General features: G+C 35.1%; 1 protein-coding gene across 8 annotated transcripts in view; it reads right to left on the reverse strand.

The window, feature by feature from the left end:
• Positions 1 to 15806, reverse strand: part of BLTP1 (bridge-like lipid transfer protein family member 1) — a 207902-nt gene that overhangs the window by 3676 nt on the left and 188420 nt on the right. For 7 of the 8 annotated variants that reach the window (XM_089911536.1, XM_089911537.1, XM_089911540.1 and 4 more), the window contains 12 exons: positions 14873 to 15073; positions 13895 to 14074; positions 11492 to 11629; positions 10525 to 10782; positions 9476 to 9626; positions 8906 to 9063; positions 8597 to 8789; positions 8165 to 8382; positions 5001 to 5252; positions 4096 to 4299; positions 2748 to 2942; positions 2202 to 2336 (listed from right to left, as the gene is read on the reverse strand). In XM_089911536.1, coding sequence (XP_089767662.1) covers positions 2202 to 2336; positions 2748 to 2942; positions 4096 to 4299; positions 5001 to 5252; positions 8165 to 8382; positions 8597 to 8789; positions 8906 to 9063; positions 9476 to 9626; positions 10525 to 10782; positions 11492 to 11629; positions 13895 to 14074; positions 14873 to 15073 — 2283 coding nt within the window. Of the gene's footprint in view, positions 1 to 2201; positions 2337 to 2747; positions 2943 to 4095; positions 4300 to 5000; positions 5253 to 8164; positions 8383 to 8596; positions 8790 to 8905; positions 9064 to 9475; positions 9627 to 10524; positions 10783 to 11491; positions 11630 to 13894; positions 14075 to 14872; positions 15074 to 15806 lie in introns of those variants that run through there. The other variant, XR_016393200.1, reaches the window with a different exon arrangement.

A 15806-nucleotide genomic window follows, 5' to 3' on the forward strand; every position in this document is an offset into this window, starting at 1 on the left:
CTGTAGCTGGATGACTTTTTACAGGTTTTTTGAGATATAGTTCACTCGTTTGAAGTGTACAGCTCAATGGTTTTTTAATGTTAATGCCTATATATATATATTTGAACAGCTGTACTAACTTAGGAGTTTTTTAGGTAAGCAGTCTTTTCACTCTTCATAGTTGAGTACTCAAATGTTTTATGAAAAATGAAGTCTTTTAAAATTGTTGATCATAAATGATGTATTTAAAATTGAATCTGGGACAAAAGTAGCTTTCATATGATCTTTAATAAATACAGCATTTCTATAGGGCACAGGTTTTCAAGACACAAATTGGGCATAAAATAATGATTAAGATGAAATATGATATGTATTATGTAGCTCTGGTTATAACTGTTAATTAGCAGTGGGATAATATATTGATTGGGAATGAACCCAGGAATGAAGCTGTACTCTCACACCACATCGGAATACAGATGTCTTCAGTTATTGCCTGGTCTGTTGCTCTGCTTTTGTTTATTATTGATGGTGGTTACAGTACTACAGTTTATCTGGATGTTCTAGGAATATGTTGATTCTGCTCTAGTCTTACATGCTGTTAAGAATTTTCTGAGGCATGTTTATATTTATTTTGCCCAACACTACTTGCTTTTAGTTTTTTAAAAAAATATATACTTACAGCTATTAAAATACTTTATTTATAATGAAAATCCCCATAAGTAATAGTTTTGTTACTGTAAGTCCGATAATCAAGTCCCTATTTCCTCTTTTCGCATTGAAATAATGTCTTACAACAATTTCTAGAAAAAATACATTTTAAAAGAAATACACACAGTTCATGGCAGGCCAACACAATATTTCATAAAGTGACAAAGGTTCCACGTAATACCTGAGGGAAAGAAATCTGGCAGGCATTCATACCTAGGTAGACTAGAAAAGAATTCTGCACTTCACAGCTTTATCTAGAATCTGTGTTTCTCCACATTAAGTTTAAATATTAAGGCAGAGAGAAAAACAAGAGGATTAACAGTGATGGTATATTTTGTTGCTCTATGTGAAGATTGGATCTATGCATATTATACATAACATTTCCTATTATACGCCTGCAGTCATTTTACTTGAATGGCTCATAGATTTCTCCCAGCTATCATTATTGCTTTCACTCTCACTGAATTTTTGGCACATCTAGATTAAATAGTAATGGAAGAGCAACTCAACTTATGTATGCTATATTTACACTCTTTCCACATGGTCTTTTGATAATCTGTCTTTGTTTTCTTCACTCAAACATTCATCATGAAGCTATTTTGAAATATCTACAAGATACATTTTATATTTCTTTCTTCTTGGAAAAAATGAAGCAGTTATTATAGTGTGATTATAGTGTGACTTGATTATATTTAATAAATTAAATAAATTTCATCTATTCGAAGCAGTTTTTTTTAAAGCACATCTGTTGTTTTTACCATTGTATATTCATATAGTTGCACAATAAATATTTATTGAGTGAATAAAGACCATATATTTGGAGAGCATTCCATATCATGACATTTTAAACTACCTCATTCTTTTAAACAGCTACAGAGTATTCCATTTCATTGTATGGACACACCATAATATATTCAGCCAATTCCATATGGATATGAGGGTCACCATATGTTTCTTAGTGGGCCAACATTTAAGTTTCCAGTGAGTAAAACCAATGTTAGCTAGCTCATGAAAACAAGACACCACTACTGAGGTCTAAATATTTATAAAAAAGATAACGTTCTGTGCATTCTAGACAGATATATCTTCTTCTTTAATTCGGTTTTCCCAATTATGTATGTAACTCTTGCTAACTTTATTATGTAGTTGTTTCTCTAGTCATTTCACTTTGACTAGCAATATTTCCTCAAAGAGGTTTTCTTTTCTAACTTTGTGAGACTATCTTACTAGACCTGATAATATACAGAACATATATGGAAACATTGTGTAAAGTATAAAACACCATTCGGTTTGAGATATGGTTAGAAAAAAAATGAAATGTACCTGGCAGATACTCAGAAAGTCTATCACATAGTCTTACTAATACATATTTATTGATATTTGTAACTCATAGAGGAAGGAGACACATTCTACCCATTCTATCACTAGACCATAAAAATCTATATAAATTGTAGTGAGAGCTGCCTTTCCTGAAGCTTGAAAGGAAAAACAAAACCAAAAACAATGTTACCCACCTTTTTCTTTTTCTTTAAGATAAGCTGACACTAAATCATGAAGAAACATGATGAGCTCAGCGTCCATCGTCACACAAATGTGGTCAGTGAACTCTGTCACCACACTGCATTCTACCTTTGGCTTCAGGCTGGCGTCTGCAATGGCAAAGTTCTTTTACAGTAAAAGATTATTGAAATAAGTCCCTTCCTCTTCCCATTAACAAGGGATTTACATGGGTCCGTGTAAATGCCTCCACTTAAATGCAATTTCTGTATATGACTTACAGAATGATGATGATAGTTTACTAAGCACTTTCCAAGTATATGCCATTTACTCATAAAAACCTGATGAAGTCCTATTAGCCCCATTTGAGGAGAAAGAGGCACAAATGGAGTAAATTATTTGCGAGAGGTCATACAGCTGGTAAGAAAATCAATTTGAACCAGAAGATCAATTTCATTATATTATATTACAAAAATAACCTTCAGGGAAAAAAAGAAGTTTGAAGATCCTTTAGAATTTTCTTTTAGTTAACTTTAGAAACTAAAGATTGTTTTTCCACATACTCTGTAATGAAGGTTCTTGTGGTTCTTGAACGTGAATAGATTTAAAGTCAAGCTGCATCCTTGGTAATGCAAAGATAGTCTCTGTTTCATGATTGTAGCTAGAACATCCTCTGAATCCACTCAGCAAACTCGAATTCTTCACTGTAGTGCTATTCTCAGTGTTATTAGCATCAACATTACGAAGCAGATTTAGCTCTACAAGCATAATGATAAAGACAATAAGAATCAAACCAATAGGCATTGATAAGCATATAGCTTTCATGACATTGATACACAGAACTTTTATCATTTCAAAAGGCTGGAAAATGAATACATTTTTAAAAAGAGAGCCATATTTAAGCTTTGATTTTGAGACTAGTTATATGCCTCTATAGATATAAATATGGACACATATTTGTATATACATACATATACAAATATATATCTCACTATTCTCAATATTGAAGCTTTATAACATGATTTTGGATAAATCCAGTAAATTGTGTTTTTTTGTTTCTTGAATTTTGAATATTATTCTCAATTGAAATCGTATCTGAATTTAATGAAGGCGAAGTATTAACCACTGGACCGCCAGGGAAGTTCCAGGAGGTCTTTTTTAAGTAAAACATTCAAGTCTTAACATGTCCCAGTCTAGTCAGCTTTTTAATACAGATGAAATGATTGGTAAAAGCAGTACTCTAAACTCTGACACAAAAACAACTGCAGAATAAGAATTTTCATGACTGAATTACTACAAGACCGGTGAATCTAATTTACTTCCTTATTCTCCTTTGTTCTGAGAACATTTTTAACAGTCTCTGATCCCTAGGGTTGCCTGTGCGTAACAACTATTTTCCATGAGGCCCAAGCCATCTTCTTTTCCATTCTGAGAGGATTAAAAAAATGAATAAATTAAAAAATGAAAATGAATTTTAAAACTTCATCAAAAGCACTTTCTTTAAACTTATGACTTCACAGGAATACTAATATTTAGTTTCATTTTATTCCAGCCATCCTGAACCTTAATTTTTGGTATTCTATTACTTAGTTGTATAATAACTTTCCCAAACCTCCAATGTGAACATTACTATAAAAATATTTTTCCAATTATAATAAACTTAATTTCATTTATTTAAACCAATTTTATTTTGAATGTTTTCAGTTACATATAAAATAATTTTAGTCCATGAGATGTTGCACTACTAGGGTGGTGAATCATGTACTAATATTGCTACTTAAGGCAGCTGGAATAAAACGAAAATTGTTTAAAGAAATGGAAATTCTCCCTACACTTAAATTCTAAACACAGTCAACAGAGCCCCAAATAGAGAAAACAAAATAAATCTCTCCAAAGAATCAAACTTTTAACCTTCATTTCTTGTGGCTGTAACGTAATTGAACCATTCTTTCACACTTGCTACTCCATGGGGTGGATTTTCATGGCGACGCCTTGTAATCTTCGTTATTGTTGCCATAGGACTTTCCAAAGCACCGCATGGTTTGGTAACCATGGTATTATGGCCCAGATGAAAATCCAGTGTTTGTACAATATATGTAGAATGATCACTAGCGCCTAGAGGGGAAAAAAAGTTTCTCAGTGTAACAAACTATATTTAGATGCAAGAAAAGTTGTGGCCCTAGAGCAATAGATTTAGCTAGGTAAGTCATACACAGATACAGAAGGCTGTAAAACTAAGGAGTACAAAAGAGAGAAAAAAATTCACAAATACTTTTTCTTGTAGTTATAACTGGATCTATCCCCAAGAAGATGAAGAACATCAACCATTTTTTCCTTCATCATTAAGAAACCACTGAGTAGAAAATTAAAGCTAAAAGAAACTGTAAATAGAGGTAAAAGCACAGCCTGCCCATAAAAGTCTTGTAAAATAGTATTGACTGGCAAGTAATTTCCTTACACTACCACTGTGTGTCATCTTCTCTTCATGTTTTTATAAGAAATTTTTACAATTTTTACAAATTTTTACAAATGACTATGGCCAGCCACAGCAGCAAAAACTTTAATTGCCTAAGTAAGAAACAGAGTGAGATGGTAAGTTCAGAAATAAGTCCTTTAACATGTCCCAGACTTTATAGATACTGACTCATTGGCAGCGAACTCCTTGACATTGTCAGATACATGATAATAAATAGAGATGGATTTCAGAGATACCATAAGAAAAACAGATAAAAGATATGAGAAAAGAAAATTACTTTGTCATATATAATCATATAAGAAGATGGGGAAAAGTAAAAGCTGAAAATGTGTCAGTTTACCATCTTCCCAGATTTTTTGAGCTTCGGTCCAAAAAGCAATATTTGGTTCCTCTAAGTGAAAAAGGGCCCATGATTTTGAACGGAAATTTGGACCATGAAAACAAGCTAGTGTCATATGATTTCCATGTAAGCTCATTGATCCTCCAAACTGCATTCCATCTTCTGGTAATGGAATCTGAAATAAGGATATGTGGCATCCTGATACCACCTTCAACACTCCAGGCCAATGTCGATGATGAGCTGCATCGAGCACTGCAAGAAAACAAAAAACCACTTATCCTGAAATATCTCATGAACATCCTGAATGCTGGGTAGGAAGACAGCAGGTGGCTACTTTCTACAGCTGAAGTGACTCAGATAACAGATGAAAACAACAATTCAGTCCCTGGTTAACATTACGCAGAAGCTAATAAGGATACAGTCTGGGAAAAGATGCTGTGTAAGGATGGCTAGAACTCAGGAAAGTAGCAACTTGCTAATAATAATTACAACTAATGCTTCTGTAATGATTAATGATTTACAAAGTGCCCGCATGAAATTTTATGTAATTCTCACAGTACCTTTGTAAACTAGGTATTTCATCTAGACTCTTCAAGTGAAATAGAAGAGGGGTGAAGTGAACCAGTGATTTTGAAGGCCTAGAAATCAAAGGCAGATCCCTGATTTTAAGTACTGGAAAAAAAATCTTTTATACCCTTTGCTGCTCAGAAGTGAGGTCTGAGGACCAGCGGCATCAGCATCACCTGGGAGCTTGTTAGAAATTCACTCTTATGTCCACCCCAAATCTACTGCATCAGAATCTGCATTTTAAAAGCTCTCCAGGTGTTTCAGATGCACATTAAAGTTCAAGAAGAACTAATCAGATATACAGTTGACCACTGAACAACATGGGGGTTAGGGGCACTGACCCTCCGCACAGTCGAATATCCATGTATAACTTATGGTTGGCCCTCCACATCCACACTTCCTCAGGATTCAACAAACCATAGACGGTGCAGTACCACAGTATTCATTACTATTGAAAAAAAATCTGTGCGTGGGCCTGCACAGTTCAAACCCATGTTTTTCAAGGGTCATCTGTACAATTCATATTTATATTTCCCACTTATTCCAATAATATCCTTTTGGCTGTTTTCCACAATTCTCATTCTGGATCTAACCAAGGATCATACATCATGATCATGCAAGGATCATGCATTAGTTGGCGTATCTCTTCAGTTTCCTTTAATCTAAGACAATTCCTTAAGCCCGTTTGTCTGTTTCCCATGACAAAGACTTTTTGGAAGAATCCAGGCCATGCATTTTTGGGGACACTCCTCTATTTGTATATATGTCTGATACCAATTCTAGTTTAAAGGAAATGCAGGGACTAGGGGAACAAGATAAATGAAACAACAAAGCAGCAACTGAAAAAGACCCAGAAAGTAGGATATTCTGCAGGACAATTGGCCAAGTCTCTTCAGCAAGTCAGGTCACTAAAAAAAGGACTATACTGAATTTAAAAATAGTAAAGGAACATAACCATTTTTAATCTGTGATCTGGAACTGGATATACTGGTTTGGACAAACCAGTTGTAAATATAATTTTAGATCAGTTGTGGACTGTGCTGAGGTGGCTAGAGGAGATAATTAGCACAATGGAAAGTTCGAGACTGTTGACTGGAAAAGGCTACAAAACAATATGAATAATGTTTTGGTAAAAGGTACATATATGTGTGTGTATGTATATATATATACATACACACACACACACGCATAGAAAAGTATCTGAAAGTATATACTCTAAAGTGTTGACAGTGATGATTTCTGGGTGGAATGTGATTTTTTTTTTTTTGCTTGTATATATTTTCTCATTTGTTTTCCCAGTGCACATGTACTGCTTATATGATAATAAATCATTAAAAATTATCCTGCTTCTGACTACTTTTCACTTTTACCACTATCTCTCTAGTTAAGGCCACCATCGTCTGTTGCCTGGACTCTCAGAAAATCCTCCTTACAATGGTCATGTAAGTCTGTAGCAATGGTAATGGTAATTATTGCAGTGATTTCCTTACTTTCATTCTTAACCACCTTGGTCTCTTCCCCACACAGCAGCTTTAAAAAGGATTAATTTTTTAAAAAGTGAATCAAATAATATCAGATCTGTTCAAAGCTCTCCAATAGCTACCCATCATATTAAAAATCTTCTCTTTGGCCTCTCTAAATTCGTGTCCAGTGTTTTCTTGCTTGCTCACTCTGTTCCACCACAGTGGGCCACCTTAATGATCCTCAAACAAGCAAGTTTCCTCCCGACTGTAGGAGCTTTGCACCTTTCAGTAGCCCACTTTGCCCAGAACTCTCTTCCCCAGATGTTAGCCTAGCTGTCACTTCAGAAAAGGTTTCCCTGACCACCCTTTCTCAAACAGATATCCTCACAGTATGTATCAAAGACTCTGTGATCCTGCCCCTGCTTTGTTCTTTTGCTCAGCATTTCTCTCTACCTGAAATTATCTTACATACTTACTTAGCAAATTTGTTATGGTCTGTCTCTCCCATTAAAATGTAAGCTCCATGAGGATAGGAATTTTTTCTACTTAGTAGATCTCCTATGCCTAAAACAGTGCTTAAGAACACGGTTGATACATAATAAAAATTTGAATTACTGAATGAAAATCTGCCTAATATGACACAGGTAATAAATCCAAACTCAGACATTCTGATTCCATAGCCCATGCTCTAAACCAGAACGTGGTGTTGTCATATTTAGTATTAAAGAGCATGGGGTATAGTTGTATGTATTAAACAGTCAAATGAACATGAGTAATGTAATGGGAAATACAATGTAAGCTATTCAGAATAAAAGAAAATATATCTAATCATTAGTTGTAACTTGTAATTATGTAATAAGGTAAGAATTAATTTGTAATGTAGTGATGTAATCTGTAGTAATGGCATGATTGTAGATGAGCTGTGGCAGGGGGAGGAGATAATGAATGTGAATGACTTCCCAAATGATGGCCTCTAATTCCACTGGCAGGTAGGAAATCGGGTACTTTGCTGAGTGAGCAGGATAAAAAGCATATGGACCACTTTTTAAGTATGGTACATCGATATTATTTTAAATTAACACATATTTAGTGAAAGATAAAGCATATATAAAGCCTTAGTCTTCTAACTCTTACATTGTTCTTGTGAACTTTTCTCTAGGTTATTAGTCATTGTCTTAGGTGGAAGATAAGGAACTGGTCCCCAGGTAGACAGAGCTCGTTTGCTGGTATCAAACTGTTGAGTGAAAAATTCCTGCAGCTTCATTCCTATTTTTATCAGGTCTGGTGTAGTTGATCTTGATATCATTACTTGGAAAATATCCCACTTCAGATCTCCATGGACAAAAATTTCACTAGAGCATAAAACAGAATCTTTTATCATATATATTACATAAGACAGTTTAAAAGCACAAGAAAAAGTCTCTTCCCCACCAGTTTTTCATTCATATTAACTGTATGATATAAAATCACTGTGCAGGAAAAATGGTTTGTGTTTTCTCACTGGATGATAGAAAATATGTTGAGTAGTCATGTAAAGTACTGAAAAAGTAATATTTTACTAAATACCTTTTATCGGTCATGCTTGAATCCAGTGTGTTATACAGATTTACTTTCCATTCATCCTGAAGCTTGAGATCAGCATTACTGAAGATACCCATGAGAATACTTGAGCCCATGTAATCAACACGAGCTTCAGTAGAACCCATAGTAATCTGAATTTTGTGACTGGGTTGCTGATTTGGATGTTCAGAAATATGAGCTAAAATAGAAACAATAATTAATTTTCACAGAAATGCCTCATGGGAAAAACTCATCAAAATCAATTTTCAAATACTTTTCTTCAACATATTGTTCAGTTGTAAAATTTCAACATACCAACCATCTCCAAAGCATTGACATCTATAGTCCCTCCAACTACTCCTCCTTTAGAATCTAACTGTGATCTTCCTAGACCAACGGACATGCTTATCTCTCGATCTCGATTACTTCCTACTGACAGACGGCCCTGGCTCTTCAAACCACTAGTTGTCCAGCTATAAAAAAGAAAAAGTGTTATTAATTAGACATATGGCTTCCCGTGTCAATGAATTAAAACAGGAGTTAGATGATTTCAAAAAAGTTGGGCAATGAAACAATACATTTCTTATAAAAACTATGGTAAACATTTGAATATTAACATTAATGATGAAGCTTTCTTCTTAACTAGAAAATTATGCTATTTTCCTTATCATTTGCTATCTTTTTAGAACACATTTCATGCTGTTTTTATGTTACAATATCTTTAGGATTAAACCATTTTCAGGATAAAGGTATATAATCTTTTATCTACTGTCTTCACTGTCTCAAACATTGCAGCTTAAAAAAAAGGTTTTGAATTGCTTTACTACAATTAGAAAAATTACAACTAATGATTAAATATATTTTCTTTGTATCTGAATAGCTTACGTTGTATTTCCCATTACATTACTCATATTCATTTGAACGTTTAACTGCTTCAGGTTGATAGCAAACACGACAAGTGTTTCCCATGGGGTCCCTTGTTGGCTTGCTGCTTTGTTCGATTTGTTAAAAGGAGTTGATGTTTTCGAAAGTGAATCTAAAAATAGAAAATCAAATGTACATTCACATAGATGCTCAGCCAATTACAAAGCAAAAACTACTTATCACTATAATCCAGAAAGTAAAATAATGATATTCTTCTGTTAAAACCTAACATTTACTAGCTGTCATATTGCCTCCAAAATATTAATAGTTACCATTTACTGAACGGTCAGTAAGGGTTGCCAGCCTGCCTTCTTGAAAGCTCATAGTTCTGTATGAGCTCCATCTTACATGAGGAGATTCTGGTGTGCATGGGACATAGCAGCACAGATCATTTATCACCCTAGGATTTTCTTACCAAAGGAGAAAATCATAAGTTGCTGCTGCCGAGAAGAGAACTTGGAAGGCAGGTACCATTCTGAAATGCAGAGGCTGGCTGCGGTGCCTGTCTTCTCTGTTCTTATGGACTCAGTATACATCCCAAGTCCTGCATTGGCTCATTATACTCTAATCTTACCTTGGGACATGAACTACATCATTCATTTTATGTACTTAGACACAAGTAGAGCCTTGAGCACATAAGAGTTAAAAAAAAAAATAGTGGCTGAATAAAAGAATGACTGAAAGAATGCAAAGATTAACTTTTTCAATATGGAGTTTACAACACTGTAGGTCTGTTTTACTTCTTGTGGTGCATGCTAACAATATGCTCATTCCTCTCTCCCTATCCCTTTTCAAAGCGACTAGCCATCCAGCTGTCTCTTCTGCTAGCAAATACTGTGAAGTGCTTTGTCTGTTGTTTGGTTTGGGGTTCCTCCCTCAACCCCGCATCTCCATAAAAACCTGCAACAGAATAACTTCCTGCAGTTGGGGCAGAAGTCTGGGAGTAACTAATTGAGATTTTTATCTTGGGGTCACTGGAGGGCTACTGATAACAAGGAGAGCAGTGTTACCTCTTTGGGGAACTGAAGAATCAGACACACTCCTTGACCTTATGGAAGCTGGGGATTTTAGGCTCTGTGCTGCTGTCCCTGGTGACATGGTGCTGTTTGTCATATGCTCATTGAACACATTAGGTGACTGAGGCATGTGGGTGAAAGAGGCCGACTGACTAGGCTGCTCCCAGGTCCTGCAGTAAGCTTTTCTTGAAGATTCAGGGGAAAGGTGTTGGCTTACACCTTCAATGGAATCAGGTGTCCCTGGGCCAGATGCTAACAGAAAAGTAGATAGCAAAAACAAAATTAACAGGGTAATATCACCATGTTATAAAATAAGGAATTTCACCACTCCACCATTTCTAATCACATTTTATATTCCTTTCAGTTCTCTGACAACTGTATGATGTACAGTTTGCAAAGTACATTCCAGCATGTTATTTTTTTAAATTCTCACAGAAACTCCATGAGATGGGTAGGACAGGCACTCCATCCCATATTACAGATGAGGGAGTAGACCCAGACCCAGATTTCTGATATTTTCTACTGTATCATGCTAACTCTGTCTTTCACTTACGCAGTGTAATACTACAACAATATCTAAGTCCAAGAGAAAAAATGAAATATGATAGCATGTCCCCAATATATTCTATTTTCCATGTTTAACCATGATTAACTTGGTTAAATGTATTTCTGTGTTTCCAGATTTTACAAAGATTACAGGGTAATCATTACAGAATAAAAATCAGCTGACCTTAACCCCTGAGAGTGCAAGTATTTTGTGACCTCCAGTGCTAGTGCATTCCCAGTGGTTATTTGCACATTAAAGGGGCTCCACTAACATTTGCTGAATGAGTGAAAGAATTGCAGGGTACAACTTACCAAGTAAGACAAAGTTTGTGTTATCAGTCATGGACCTTGTTACTATTGTAATCAAAATGAAAAGCAGCCTAAGTATAATTTATAATTACATAAACAAGCTTACTTGGCAAATTTATAGTTTGGTCTCCGAGGAACAGGCGTCTTGCAATACTCCTCCTATACCAAGCTCTTGGAAATGCTAGAATTTCACTGAGGCGGCGCATATCATATTTAAAGGAAGCAGACCCTATATCACAAACAGCTGATACATAAATAAAGTTTGTTAGAACACATTTCCAAAACCTTTAATATTTTCACATGGTAGGTAATAATAGGACATGATATTACACAACTGAATTATAATTCTATTACAATTCATGAAATACCAAAATAAGTTACATAGTTTGATTAGTAAGTGATAATGTGTTCCTTCCACAAATGATAAAAATAGCACATTCTGCACTGTTAGTTCCATTTTTAAGGTGAGGGCAAATTGGAATTCTATTATCAAGTGATGATATTGTGAAATTCTCAGAGAGGATCTAAAGATCGGTTCTAAAGAACAGCTTCCAGCTTTAACATAGAGCTCTTCTCAAATATGGGAAATGAATCATCAGGATGAGCTAGAATACAAACTTCCTCAAAAGTAGCTGCAAACCAAATAACTGTATGGCAAAAACTACTATTTTCCTTTTAGACAGAAAGCGGCCACTTGTCAATCTGAAAGCACTCTCATGGCTGTCTCCCGGGGTTCTGCTCTGAGCACACTGCTGGTTTTGCTTCACGTGCCTTCTATTCCTCCACCATAGCTTCTGTTGCATTTACATGCCAACATCTCCCAAACCTGAAGTGTCTGTTTCAGTCTGAGCCCATATCCACACAGCCCATTAGCCAATTGCCTACCAGACCCTTTCACCTCAAGCTCGTATAGGCCATTTCCTTCTTTATTTTCTATCTAAGTTAATGACCTCACTGTCCCTTCAGTCACCTAAGCTAAAAGTTTGAGGCATCCCTGTCTCCTCTACTGCTCCTCATACAACTTGTCCTTAAGCTTGTGGATTCTCATATTTCTCTTGAAACCATTCCCTCTACTCTTTTTTTCCTATAACAACTCAGGCCCTCATCCCCTATTGCTTAGTCTGTTTCAACAGCTTCCTCAAGCATCTTTCCACTCCACCACCTCTTTTCATTCAACCATCAACTCCCTTCCTAAAACATCAATCTGAAGCATCTTCCTTTTTCTTTTTTTTAAATGTAAACAGATTATTTTATAACCCATATATAATTTTGGTTGTTTTTTGTGGTAAGAACACTTAACATGAAATCTACCAGCTACAGATTTTTAAACGTACAATACAGTACTGTCATCTTTCGGGACAGTGTTGTCATATCATTTCTTAAAAATTCTAATGGCTTCTCCCCGCCCAAAGGATCAGAACCCTGTTCTTTAGCCTGGCATATGAGTCCCCCCTACCCCAATCATGTCCTGGGCTATTTCACCAGCTTTACCTCTAGCCAACTCCTCTCTCCCTCTGGCCTCACCTACTGTGTACAACTAACTAAATGTTCAGCTATACCTATGCTTCAGCTTCAGTGAATCAAAGTATGATCCAAAAGCATACTTTTTGACACACTTTTGTACCATTAAATACCATGTTGCTATAGCCAAGGATATTCCTACATAATTTTGAAGATCTGACCCAACATCATCTCCTTTGTGAAGCTTTCTCTGATCACTCATATAAAGCCAGAATATGTTTCCTCCTCTCTAAGTAAACCTCCATTATAGGATTTATCACACTGCACTGTAATTTGTCTACTCATAAGACCTTCCCTTATTCATGCCTGCACCTTCAAGCATCTAGCAGACTGCCTGGCACAAGTTCACTGTAAAATAAAGGCTCAATATATGTTTGCTGAATGACCAAACATATATTGTGTTGAGTGAGTTAAGTATACTTACTATATCTTTTCAGTTAATAATTTAAAAAATTTTCACTTGCATAGTACTCTGAATTCTTCAAAATGTTCTACATGCATTTAATTTTAAATACTCAAATCACAACGTAAAGAAAATGAGCAAGTGATCTGTCCATAGTTATGTAACTAGTTATAAAGCTGACAACACATATGCACACAACTCAAGATCTAATGACACCAAGTAAAAAATTTTCAACACTCATCTCTCCTTAGTGTTTTAAGAATTTCTAATTAAAAATTCAAACAAAAAATCAGAAATTTTACCAATTCATGGTAGAGAAGCGAAGAAGCAGTTTTCAGTGATTCAGTTAGGCATATTTTGGCCCTTGGATGATATTTCCATGTATTTATCTAGCAATCATATTTCTAACATTGATTACCTGGACTGAGATAATACTTGGCTGGACAGTTATTCTTCTCCTTTAAATCAATTTGTCACTGAATGCTTAATATTACTAAATGTATTTAATAATTAAACACGAAAAGGAGGCCCTTATTTAATTCTGGAAAAACAATATTTTAATTAAAAAACTATAAAATTGAATACCAGATATATTTATTAGTGTAGTGTCCATTTTGCTTGCAGACTTGCTTACAGACTGACTTTCAAAAAATGAGGCACCTCCAGAACGCCTTATCCGAGACAAACTCACTTTTACAAACTCGAGGTTTATACTGAGTGAGTCTTTTCGACCAGTGACTGAAGTGGCTTCTTCATCCACATTCCCTTTAAGAAAAAAAAAAACAACAACAAACCAAAAACACATGCGTATGAACACACACACACATATATATATGTATAAACACACACACAACTATCTAGTTACATGAAATTATCCAATAGGCTAGAATATGCTATCAAATAACATCACCTAAGTGAGTAAAAATTTAAACAGAATGACCTAATGAGCATTAGGCATTCCTAACAATAATTTCATAGGTTCAAGCCCGTAAACATAATAGATGATTTTTACAGCATCTCTCCAGCAAAAATTAGGATGGACATGGAGTGTGTGTCTTTATTATTTGTCTAAATAAGTCAAGAGACATTCACTAATATCAACATCCTATGCATTTTTAGTGGTAAATCTGCACTTTAAAATGCCAGGGGAATTTCAGTTCACTAAATAACTAGTAATAACAGTCTCACTTTAAATTAACAAATGTGATGCACACCCTTTAAAAATTTACTATTTATAAAATATAATTTTTTATACAAATAGACAATGATTTGATGAAACATTTAAAATTTAAGTAACATAAGTAACCTCATATCTGAAGCGACTGCACAGTGTATATCACTTATAAAATATTTGGAGTTTTTAAATTCTTATATAATTGATTTACCTACATTACTTATTTCATATTTCTACTTATTATGTAGAGACAGGATAGATATTATCAAGAAGAAAAATAAAGTTTCTGATCTCATTTTATATCCATTATTAAAGATAACATTTCTAAAAAGATCAAAGCTTGAAAAGATGCGATAAATTTGAAAAAGATGCAGACATGCTAAGTATACCTAATCCTCCTGATCCAGGTGTAAGGCCAGAAACAGCAGTTTTTTGTTTCCCTGCTCCATATGGATGAAATACATAAAGTGAAAAGTCAGACATGCACGCAGTGAAGCTCAACCCAGATGAACTGCTGCTGGAACTGGTCAGATCTGACTGACTACTACTATGTCGACTTCTGCCAAGAGGGCTGCCTAATCCTGACAAACCTACAGGGAACACAAGAACACCAAAATATTTATAAGCCACAGAAAATTTAAAAAACTGTCACTAATATAATCTCAAGAAACAAACATGACTTGAAAATAAAGTGAAAATAGTCAAACATTAACCGATCAATAGAGTTAAATCCTTGAAATTAAAATGAGGACTTAGATGTATTTTCCAGTTAATTCATAAACTAAGGCTGAATATTCTGCTCATCTTTGAAATAATTATTTATACATATGACTGGCCAACTCCATGGTTTCCTGTTTCTTTTCTCCTTTGTTCTACAGGAAGCAGGCTGTGGAAGAGGTACAAAACAGCTGGGTTTTAAGCAATGCAGGAGAAGAATGAACTGTAAAAAACCCAAACCATATAGCTGGAGTCCACATTTCCCAGAAACAGTGGAAACAGAGGAAGGTACACAAATAGAGAAAGTTAAGGATCTCCTTCTCTTAGGCAGCTACGTGCCCTCACTGGCAACATCTACCATGGGTGGACAGACTAATTCCAAATATGCTTTAAACATAGAAAAATATGAGACTGTCTGAATGGAGCTTTATATGATTTGCCAGTGATTCTAAAATACATATCTCCAGACCAGACTTCTTTTGGATTCATATATTGGATTCATATATTGCATACTTGACATCCCACTAGAATGGATCACAGACATGTGATCACCGACATGGTAAGACAAAGCTTACCATGTCCAAAACTGAACTGATCTTTCCCCCT

This window comes from Delphinapterus leucas, chromosome 5 (genome assembly GCF_059928025.1).
Source record: "Delphinapterus leucas isolate spDelLeu-1000000601 "Yukka" chromosome 5, BTC_Dleu_Yukka2, whole genome shotgun sequence".
Lineage (NCBI taxonomy): Eukaryota > Metazoa > Chordata > Mammalia > Artiodactyla > Monodontidae > Delphinapterus > Delphinapterus leucas.